General features: G+C 40.7%; 1 protein-coding gene across 2 annotated transcripts in view; it reads left to right on the top strand.

Moving 5' to 3' along the window:
• The window catches only part of LOC120515123, a 30508-nt gene extending 18728 nt beyond the window's left edge, over window positions 1-11780 (top strand). The window contains exons 5-6 of one of the 2 annotated variants that reach the window (XM_039735855.1): window positions 3377-3496; window positions 11563-11780. In XM_039735855.1, coding sequence (XP_039591789.1) covers window positions 3377-3496; window positions 11563-11633 — 191 coding nt within the window. In that variant the 3' untranslated portion in view covers window positions 11634-11780. Of the gene's footprint in view, window positions 1-3376; window positions 3497-9511; window positions 9819-11562 lie in introns of those variants that run through there. The other variant, XM_039735864.1, reaches the window with a different exon arrangement.
• The last annotated feature ends 389 nt before the right edge of the window (window positions 11781-12169 follow it).

The following is a 12169-nucleotide window of genomic DNA, read 5'->3' as shown; positions in this document are numbered from 1 at the left end:
ACTGTTCACTGAGACAGTGCGTGAACCTGATGATTAGTATCACACTACGTCTGGTCTTGATCAGCAGCTAATATGGTACACTAATGATGATAATAATAATAATGATAATAATAAATTTTATTTAAAAGCACCTTTGAAGGTGCCCAAGGTCACTGTACAACGCTACACATAAAATCAAACAATCCAATGTAGAAACAGAGCTAAGAACAACAAAAGGCAATATTAAAAAGACATGTTTTAATTCTAGATTTAAAAACAGAAAATGAGCTCCAAATGCTGGACACTTCATAGCCGTGGCCCTGATACACTAAATGCCCTGTCATCCATAGTGCAGTCTGCATAATGGAATGGTTAATAGCAGAGAGTCAGAAGAAAGAAGTGAACGTGATGGAGTATATGGACAGATTAAAGAAGACAAGTAAGGTGGGGTCAGACCATGAAGAGCCTTAAAAACTAAAAGGAGAAGTTTATATTGAATACGGAAAGGAAATGGTAGCCAATGCAGTTTTCGAAGTGTAGAAGTGATATGCTCCCATGGTTTTAAGTGGGTAACCAAACTAGCTGCTGTATTCTGAACATATTGTAATTTATTTAGACTTGAAGCAGGGATACCAAACAGCAATGCATTGCAATAGTCAAGTCACGAGGTGACAAAAGCATGAATAAGCGTCTCAGTGGGAGTATCAGAGAGCAATGGACACAGGCTTGAAATTTGCTTAAGGTGGCAAAAGACAACCTTGGTAATATTACTAGTATGGGGATCAAAGGAGAGTGTAGGGTCAAGGATAACACCAAGATATTTAACCTGTGCAGACAAGGATTTTTACTGAGGAACTGTCTATTTTCTTTAAAGTGCCTGGAGATGAAATAATTAAAGGCTCAGTTTTTGCGCTATTTAGTCTGAAAAAGTTTTCAGACAGCCAGTGCTTGATATCGGGCAATGAATGCAAGAGGAGGACATGTTTGTGTAAGCCCTGCATGTAGATAAATCTGTGTATCATCAGCGTAACAGTGAAACCGTAGACCGTGCCATCTAATAATGGCACAGAGAAGAAGCATATAAATGATAAAAAGCAGAGGGCCAAGAACTGATCCCTGAGGGATACCCTAGAACAAATATGATGGGTCAGACCTAAACCTACCGACAGTAACAAATTTCTGACGGTCCATAAGGTACGGTTTAAGCCATGCAAGAGCCTTCCCAGCAATATTTAACTGATTCTCAAGTTGAAACAAAAGAATGTCATGATGGACCGCATCAAAAGCAGCAGTGAGATCTAAAAAGATCATTAGTGTGTGAAATGATCAGACTCAACACACTTAGAAAGGTTTGGGGCAGCAACCCATATAATATCCCTGGCAGCAATGGGTTTGAAAAAGCAACACTGATGTGCATTCAATGGAGTCCAAACAAGAACTGATGAATGGTTGTTAAGATAGTGGCTTTAAATGCCAAGACCGGAAGTGATGTACAAGAACTGGAATTGACATTCTTCTGAAGTCGTAACCGGAAGAGACGTTCTTCTGGGCACCAGAACCAGAAGAGACGTCTTCAGAGATGAGTCAGACAGGTTTTCCCGTGTCTGGTCTGCAGAGATAACAGAAGAAGGTTTAGTGCACCCCACCACCTCCTGGCTTGGTTGTGGACTTACCCTCAATTGGTCCATACAGCTTCCTCCTACTCACACGTGTGTGACAAGTGTTAAAAGACCACGATCTGCTGCGATTAGGAGATCATTACTCACCCTGATGAGTGCTGTCTCTGTACTGTGATTGGCCCTAAAACCGGACTGGAATTCTTCAAACAGGTCATTAGAGGCAAGGTGGTCTGACCCCTTAGTGTTTTTGTAGTTTGGTATAGTAAGAATGGTTTTCTTCTGCTTTTCTGGTTTTGTGGATTGTTATAATTATTTATGTTCTTGGATTTGTGATTACTGGTTAGTGGTTTGAATTTGTTAGCCTAGGGCTGCCTATTTAGGTGTTAGCACTTTTACCAATAAAATTTAAACAACATTTTCCCAGTTTACATTCTCTTCTTGCTTATTTAAATATATTCTTTATTTATAATGATACCTTATTTGCATTTCAGTCTGTAGGAGATCAGTGATGGAGCGTTAAATGAGGCCTTCAAACAGGGAGCCATACCGTGTGATACAGTGGGTTTAGAAAATAGGCCATTTTGAAGAATCCTAACGTTTTGTGGGATGCTTGCCACAAAGATAGGTCTCAGCCTAGGGGAGTGTGACCCTAAGAAATTGTGAGAAGCCAGTAACCGGCTTGTAAAGGGAGTGTGACCCAAAACCAAAGTCTGTTAAGCCACAAACAAAGGGAACTGGCAAAGTAATTAGAAATATTCAGAAATATATCCTGAATATAAAAAATCTTACCAGGTATAGAAACCGTAAAAGAAAAACCCTTGGTGTAAGATAATTATAAGATAAGAGGGTTTTATTTAACAAAACACAAAAGAGGAAAACAAACAGCCCTTAGCAAACAAGGTATAATCCACAAAATCCAGAAACAGAGCAAAAATCACTTAAAGAAATCCACTCTAAACTACACTCGACAATGAACCACATGGGACTCGCTGCCCCGGTTTATATTATGGGCTGGGGTGGTCCCAAGCACTGATGGAAAGAGTAGTTCTGCCCCTTGCAGTTCCAATCCCCAACTACAGGCAACATAAGACATTTAAGTAGATAGTGCATAAATATTCTTAAACATCATAACATCAATAATACATGTAACATCTGTACTGAATAGTAACTGGACAGAGTAATAATATTTAAAACTATTATAATAAACACTATTTAAAAATGAATGAAAAAGAAAAGGAAAATAGTCTAAAAAAATAAGCCAGGGAAGGAACCTTGGCTAAAATACAGCACTATTCAAACCAGGGGTTTATGGTAATCCTTTCTCTTAAAGGGCATTTTTGTGTATTTCTGGGACATCAGTGTAATTTTCAGCTTTTAAAGTTAGCGCCCCATTTTTCCACCAGTGTATCCTGCTGTATCCTGAAGGTAGTAGTTGTGGACTGGCTGCCAGTGATAGCGCTGCATCTGGGTGGGTCTTTGAAAGTCCTGTCCTGCTTTTTGGGACTTTAACCAGCCTTATAACCTTTTCAGCACGTCTGCATCACTGCTTCACAGCACATTGTTTGCAGAATCTTCCTGTGTCCATTTGACATTTTTGTCATAGATATAGTAATTTCCTGTTTTCCATGTCCACCAGATACATGCTGTATGAATGTGGCTAAGTTGGCACAACGTGCATGAGTTGGTCCAGAATCCATTGCTGTCCAGGATCTTTTCAATCCTGTAATAGAAGATTCGAGTTGCATCAGATTAATATCAAAATCTCTTTTTTTGAACAGGTGATTCTGAAATGACAGACAGTCCTACAGCTGAGACCTGGAAGAAGCCAACTGGCCAAGAAAGGACACGCTGGTGGTGTTGGGTATTTGCACTGACACTGGTCATCATTTTTGCCATTTGTAAGTGACTTACTGCTATATTGTCAGATGATTATCTGTGCAGACAAATTCCCACTCCTTGTCATATTGTATTAGTCGTATTGTCCCGGGTCCAGATTAAAGTGACATTATTACTTGCATATCCATAAACATTTACATGTCTTTGCTTAGTAGACACTTGTTTCCAAAGAAGCTTACAAAACAGGTCAATATAATCGTGTAATCATCAGTCTGTGGGACTGTTTAGGAAAAAGTGTGACAGAACAAAGGTACAAAACTGATCATCACAAATGAAGAGCTCAGAACAAATTGCAAGCTACTTTACAAAACCTCACATCAAGTAGACAGGACTTCACTAAACATGGGAGTCTTCAAATGCTTCTTAAACACTTTGAGGGAGTCAGAATTTCAAATGGAGGTGGACAGCTCATTCCACCACCTAGGAGCTACACATGAAAAGAGTCTGGATTGAGATTTGATGCCACACAAAGGTGGCATCACCAGACACCATTCATCAGCAGAACAGCAGCCATACCACCTGCACCACAGAAGAAGTCATCCACCTGCCCGGCCAGTACTTGGATGAGAGACCATCTAGGAAAAACTTGGGTTGCTGCTGGAAGAGGTGTTAGTGGGGCCAGCAGGGGGCACTTACCCTGTGGTCTGAATGTGGATCCTAATGTCCCAGTGTAGTGACAAGGACACAGTGCTGTAAAAATGGTACCGTTCTTCAGATGAGACATATACCCGAGGTCCTGACTCTTTGTGGTCATAAAAGATCCCTGGGCAGTCTTCATAAAAAGTAGAGGGCATCCCGAAGTCCTAGCTAAATTGCCACAACATCTGAATAATAAATAAAGACTTTATGACCAACATCTTCTGAACCCCACCTTACTAATTCACACCCAACCCCTTACAACCTTCCACCAGCCTTCACCAGCTATATATTGCCTTTGATTCCTGTATGTCTAATCATTTTCCTCTGATGTTTAATTTCAAGTGTTCCCCAAACCAGTCGTTAATCGCTTCATGCTTCTTAAACAGTCTTTCTCTTACGCTGTCAGGAGTGTGCAGGCAGTGATCGCCACACAGAATACATTACTGTACATTCATGAGATTACAGCTAACTGAACATTTTAGAATACTAAGATGTATACTTGATGTATTAAATATATGGGGTCATGATGAGCTGGCATCCCATCCAAGGATTGTTCCTGCCTCTCTCACGATGCTTGCTGGGACGGGCACGAACATGGATGGAATAATTCAACATGAATAAATGAATACTTTTTAATAATCCTTAAAATTTCTGAACACAATGAACAAGTGTTCTAAATATATACATAGTTTTATTATGATAAAGATGTTTATTATGTGGTTAATGGTTATGTGGAGAAAAAATGGAAGGATAGGAACTGAGGTTTGTTACATTTAATAAAGACAGCACAGCTGCAATAAAGAAAGCCTGCACAGAAGAACATCCATTAAATTTCCAGGACACCTTGCCACAATATCTCTAAAAAGTGATTGCAAAAGCAGCTGTATGTTCAATGCAGAGAACATTTATGGCAGTTGTAACCAACCGCCACACAATAAGCATCAGTCTTCTTCTCTTTTGGCTGCTCCCGTTAGGGATTGCCACAGCTGATCATCTTCTCCATTTCTTCCTGCCTTCGTCATCTTGTTCTGTCACACACATCACCTGCATGTCCTCTCTACCACATCCATAAACCTTCTCTTAGGACTTCCTCTTTTCCTCCTCCCTAGCAGCTCCATCCTTAGCATCCTTCTCCCAATATACCCCATCATCTCTCCTCTGCACATGTCCAAACCAACACAATCTCGCCTCTCTGACTTTGTCTCCAAACCGTCCAACTTGAGCTGACCCTCTGATGTCCTCATTTCTATTCCTGTCCATCCTCGTCACACCCAATGCAAATCTTAGCATCTTTAACTCTGCCAACTCCAGCTCTGTCTCGTGCTTTGATAAGCATCCGTAATAAATGTAAAACCAGCTGTAAGCTTAGAACACAGATTCTTAAAAACTCTTAAGGATATAGATAGATAGATAGATAGATAGATAGATAGATAGATAGATAGATAGATAGATAGATAGATAGATAGATAGATACATAGATACATAGATAGATACATAGATAGATATGTGAAAGGCACTATATAATAGATAGATAGATAGATAGATATGTGAATGGCACTAGATAGATAGATAGATAGATAGATAGATAGATACTTTATTAATCCCCAAGGGAAAATTCACATACTCCAGCAGCAGCATACTGACAAAAACAATATTATATTAATTACAGAGTTATAAAAATGCAATGCAAATTAAAAAATGCAAGGTGGAGAGTGCGAGTCAGGTATAATAATTAATATAGTTGTATAATGTTAACGTTTACCCCCCCTGGTGGAATTGAAGAGTCGCATAGTGTGGGGTCTCTTCAGTCTGTCAGTGGAGCAGGACGGTGACAGCAGTCTGTCACTGAAGCTGCTCCTCGTTCTAGAGATGATCCTGTTCAGTGGATGCAGTGGATTCTCCATGATTGACAGGAGTCTGCTCAGCTCCTGTCGCTCTGCCACAGATGTCAAACTGCCCAGCTCCGTGCCTACAGTAGAGCCTGCCTTCCTCACCAGTTTTTCCAGGCGTGAGGCGTCCCTCTTCTTTATGCTGCCTCCCCAGCACACCACCGCGTAGAAAAGGGCACTCGCCACAACTGTCTGATAGAACATCTGCAGCATCTTATTGCAGATGTTGAAGGACGCCAGTCTTCTAAGGAAGTATAGTCGGCTCTGTCCTGTCTTGTATAAATCATCAGTATTGGCAGTCCAGTCCAGTTTATCATCCAGCTGCACTCCCAGGTATTTATAGGTCTGTACCCTCTGCACAGTCACCTCTGATGATCACGGGGTCTATGAGGGGCCTGTGCCTCCTAAAATCCACCACCAGTTCCTTGGTTTTGCTGGTGTTCAGGTGTAAGTGGTTTGAGTCGCACCATTTAACAAAGTCCTTGATTAGGTTCCTATACTCCTCCTCCTGCCCACTCCTGATGCAGCCCACGATAGCAGTGTCGACAGTGAACCTTTGCATGTGGCAGGACTCCGAGTTGTATTGGAAGTCCGATGTATGTTTGCTGAACAGGACCGGAGAAAGTGCAGTCCCCTGCGGCGCTCCTGTGTTGCTGACCACAATGTCAGACCTGCAGTTCCCGAGACACACATACTGAGGTCTGTCTGTAAGATAGTCCACGATCCATGGCACCAGGTGTGAATCTACTCCCATCTCTGTCAGCTTGTCCCTAAGGAGCAGAGTTTGGATGGTGTTGAAGGCGCTAGAGAAGTCCAGAAACATAATTCTTACAGCACCACTGCCTCTGTCCAAGTGGGAGAGTGATCGGTGTAGCATGTAGATGATGGCATCTTCCGCTCCCACCTTCTCCTGGTATGCGAACTGCAGAGGGTCGAGGGTGTGGTGGACCTGTGGCCTCAGGTGGTGAAGCAGCAGCTGCTCCATGGTCTTCATCACATGTGACGTCAGAGCAACAAGCCTGAAGTCATTCAGCTCACCAGGATGTGATACCTTTACATGTTTAATTATTCCTTCCATCCATCCAGGGTTGTGTCAGTCCCAGCAAAAATCAAGCGTGAGGCAGGAATAATCCCAGAACAGGGCACTAACTTATCGCAGGGTGAAAGTGAGCACACTCATACACTAGTAGCATCAATTTAGCATCACCAAATCCCCCATCCCGCATGTCTTTGGAATGAAACCGAAGCACGTCAAGGAAACTCACCAAGAAAAGATACAAACTCCAGGCAGGTTACACCTGGGTCGTAAACCCTTTAATGCGAGGCAGCAATGCTTCTGTCACACCACCACGCCCATATGTGTTTAATTATTAACAGTATAAATTATGTAAATGAAGTTAACATTTCATCTGTAAAATACATACATACTTTATAATGCATTTCATCATAAAAAGTGACATCAAGTATACATTTTAGTATTCTAACAGTACACAGCTCCAAGAGGATAGCTCTTGGAAATCTAAATTGACTTAGAAACCAGTCATCATCATGGGACAGGAAATCGGTATGATCTCCTCTAATTCTTCCATTTGCGATGTCTTCTAACAACACTAAAGCAGCAATGGTAGTTGGAATAGTTTGGCCATTCCGTGCACCGTTATATTGTTACAGAATGAATATACAATCAAGTGCTTTACATTAGTAAACGGTATTATGCCTAGAGATGAGCCGATCCGATATTCTGTATCGGTATCGGTCCGATCCTGACCTAAATTACTGGATCGGAAATCGGGAAGCAATAAAAAATGTAATTTGATCCTTTAAAAATTACGGAAAATAATTACCGCATGCATAACGTGATTTGGGACATGCATCACGTGATAAGAGTTTCTGTTGCGTGTGAGACTTGCTGACATGTCAGCAGTTTGGAGTTACTTCCGACTCAAAGAAGAAAAAGCCAAGACTGCCGAATGTAATTTATGCAATACAAGTGTTTTGCGGGGTGGTAGCAGAGTTGGAAACTTTAACACAACGAATCTGATTAAACACCTGCAGAAATATCATGGAAAGGAGTACACGGAATTTATTAATTCCACGAGCGCCAAGAAGAAAATGATGTCGCATCAACAAACACTGTTTGAAACAATTCAGAAACGCGAGAAACTCCCTCCAGAAAGCAACAAAGCAAAGCTGATAACAGAGAAAATCATCGAGTTTGTTGTGCTTGATGACCAGCCCCTTTCTGTTGTTGAGAATGTGGGGTTTCGGCGCTTAATGGAGCATTTGGAGCCTCGTTACGCGATACCAAACCGACATTTTATCTCCGAGACAGCCGTTCCAGATAAGTACAAACAAGTGCGCAAGTTCATTTTTGAATGCTTGGATAGCGTTCCCGCTTTAAGCTTGACCTCAGATATTTGGAGCTCAGACGTGTGTCCATTGTCCTTGCTAGGTCTAACAGCACAGTGGAAAGACTCAAGTTTTAAGTTGCAAAAGCAGTTTTGCACGCTAAGCAAGCTTTTGTGGCTCGCACTCAGGAGAGTGCATCGCTACAGCTATAGAGGAAATGTTAAATGAATGGAAAATTTCAAAAATCAAAGGTCATGTTGTTTTACGAGACAATGGCAGCAATGTAATAAAGGCAATGGATAGACTAGGAGTTCCAAGTTTAGGATGCTTCGCGCACACTTTGCAACTCGTGCTGTTATCGCAACGTAGTATTAGTGATGCAGTGGCTGTCGGAAGAAAAATAGTGGGTCACTTTAAGCACTCTGTACTTGCATATTCACGTTTGGTGAACATTCTAATTGAGCTCAATATGCCACCGAAGCGTCTGGTACAAGATGTGCGAACACGGTGGAATAGCACATATTATATGATGGAGAGCCTCATCGCTCAAAAACGAGCCTTGTGTGCATATTCCGCGGAGCATGACCTGCCAGCCACACTGTGTGCACGTCAGTGGGGGCTACTTGAAAAGATCGTAGCAGCTCTGGCCCCCTTTGAGGAGTTGACAAGGGATGTAAGCTCCTCATGGTCATCAGCATCTGATGTTATCCCCATCGTCTGCGTCCTTAAGCGCGTTCTGTCTCGACGAAATGAAAGTGACGAGGGAATAAGGACGATGAAGATCACCCTTCTCGAGGCTGTTAACAGACGCTTCAAAGATGTAGAATCTGAGCCACTATATGCAGTTGCAACACTGCTGGATCCAAGATATAAAGACAGGTATGGAATTTTTTTTAATGTGTGTGTTTGTGAGAGAGAGAGGGGGGGGGAGAGGGAGAGTGTGTGGTGAGAGAGAGAAAGAATGGGATAGAAAGAGAGAGAGAGAGAGAGTGTGAGTGTGAGTGTGTGTGAGAGAGAGCTAAAGACATTTACTCACAAATCCCACACTTGACTGTGAGGAAGTTAAGTTAAATTGTAATATTTCATCAGCCAACAGTATAATAATCTCTTAATATTGTGGTTTGGCTATTATCGTTCCAGATACTTCACAAGTGTAGAAATCTCAAACCAGGCAAAAGCTTCTTTGAACGTAGAGGTGAGAAAGATGGAGGAAGTGGTTAAAAGAAGCACATCAGATTCCTCAGAGCCAGCAGAGGGGACATCTTGTGAATCAGCTGCTGTGGAACCAGCAAGCAAGACTCCACGGATGGAAACTGCAAGCCACAGCAGACTTGAAAGTATTTTTGATGAAACCCTAAAGGAAAGCTCTGTAGAGCCTGCTCCTCAGTTAACCACCTCAAGTGCATGTATTGAAGTGCAAACCTACCTCAGTGAGCCAACTATTCAGCTCAGACAATCCACTGTTGTACTGGCAAGTCAACCAGCCTAGATTACCCACTCTGGTTTGTACAGCAGCTAAATTTCTTTGTGCACCTTCAACAAGTGTGGAGAGCGAGAGGCTCTTCAGTACAGCCTCCATCATTATTGATGAAAGGAGAAGCAGGCTGACAGCTGAGAAGGCTGAAAGGCTGATCTTTCTAAAGAAAAACCTACCCCTTATGTTAAAGTGAAGCAAGAAAAGAGTTCCACAAGTTCAGTAAGACATCCCACTGTAGGTGTATATTTATGTTAACCATTAAGTAAGGGTCAATTCTAGATTTTTTTTTAAAGTATATATTTTATGTTGCATTATTTTAAATTGCAGTTCCTGCGTTGGTTTGGCATTAAAAAGCACTTTGAATTTCATTATTAATGTTTCTTTAGATACCAAGCTTTTATGTCATCTTATGTTTTATTTTCGTATACAGTTGCTCTTGTCTTTTTGGATTTTTTGGATGGTGCTGGTCCGTCAAATGCTGCTAAAACTGAGGACATTTAAATAAAAAGAAGCGGTTACTAAACCATGTTCTCTTTGCAATGTTTCTTCCTTATTATATCACAGTTATGATTTCTGTATTTGTGTTGAGGTATATAAAATGTATCTGGACATTTTTTTGAAAGCATTAATTTTGTTTTCTGTTTAAAAAAAGACTCAATGACTGTATCGGATTTGTGACGTATCGGCAGATATCCAAATTCACAATATCGGTATCGGTATCGGACATAAAAAAGTGGTATCGTGCCATGTCTAATTATGCCCAGGGCAATGTTCTGCTGGGACAACCTGGGTCTGGGCATTCATATGGACATTACTTTGATGAATACCATCTTCATTAAAATCATAACAGACCAGATATGCCCCTTCATAACAACAGTAGTACCCAATGGAATTGGTGTCTTTCAGCAATATAATATTCCCTGCCACACAGCACAAATTGTTTGGGAATACAGTATTTTAAGGAATATGATGAGGAGTTCAAGGTGTTTCTCTGACCTCAAAACTCCCCAGATCTTAATCTGATCGAACATCTGAAGGATGTGTTGAATCAACTTACAAGAGTTAGAGGGTCTCCTGCTAATGTCCTGGTGCTAGAAACCACAAGACACTTTTAGAGGTCTGGTAGAGTCCATGCCTCAGTGTGTATATCAGGTGGATGGTCAGAATGTTTTGGCTCATCAGTGTATATGATATATTTAATGGCACTGTTGATGTATATAAATGGTACAAATTAACAATAGTGTAAATAAAAAATGTGAAAAGTATATAGATTTATAAGGATTGGCTCGAAAGTCCAACAATAACAGCAAAACTGAGGTTTGTTTAGTCATATATGCATAAAAGTATCCAGAAGTACGAGGTGATGGTGTGTAGTTGTATTTGTTTCATCTAAAATCCAAGTTGCTTGTGTTTATACTGCAGTTAGAAATTTCTTATTCAGTCTAAGTGCTTATCAGGGATACTTGTTTTCAAATTGATAGAATTATGATCAAAAACCTGAAGAGAATTTTCACCTTCTCACCATTCTTGACTCTCTGTAGTGTCTTTTACAACAGGTGAACCCTCCTCGAATGTTTCTTAACACTTGTCATTCACGCACTAACTCGAAGTATTAGTGGATGATTGGTCTCAAGAAAGATGTAAAGGTTAATTACTGGCACTATCATATATTGTTTATTGATTTTCCTCTTCATATTTTCTTCTCTTTCACCAGGTGTTGGCATTTACAAATGCAATACACGTGCCAATGAAAATGAAGAAAGACTCCTGCAAGTTGCACATTAAAAGGAGACTGGCATCAAACGATTTGGAAATGTGCTAACATCGCAACTATGAAAACGCCTGGACTGGATCTGCGGCTCTTTTTTAAATGGTTTATGAGAAAAACAAAATGAATTCCAGCAAAATATAAATAAAAATAAACAAAATGAATTCTTATCAATGTAGACTTTGGGCATTAGAAGATTGTACAGTGACTGTGTAGTACTAAACAAAAGTATTGATATAGTGCTTTGCTCATAATTGTCAAGTCCGTAAAGCTGAAATGGTGGAGAAGTGAATGAGTGACTTGGCACCACAGTCAAACGATGTCAGCAATTTGATAGACTTCCGTGCTTTATTGCCTGATATCAAACTGGGGTGTTCTTGACAGTCTTGTCGTGGGTTCTGATTATATCAAAAACACATCACTCTTCCTTAACAGAAATTATCTAATAATCCATGCAATGGACCTTTTTGGAGTTGCTGTAAAAATTTGGTAGTGAATATCTTTGGTTTTTATACAATGCTTGAGTATGCCCATATGTAACTGTTCTTCAGTA

This window comes from Polypterus senegalus, chromosome 1 (genome assembly GCF_016835505.1).
Source record: "Polypterus senegalus isolate Bchr_013 chromosome 1, ASM1683550v1, whole genome shotgun sequence".
Lineage (NCBI taxonomy): Eukaryota > Metazoa > Chordata > Cladistia > Polypteriformes > Polypteridae > Polypterus > Polypterus senegalus.
Note: the sequence above shows the minus strand (reverse complement) of the source record. Positions and strands in the feature narration are given on the sequence as shown.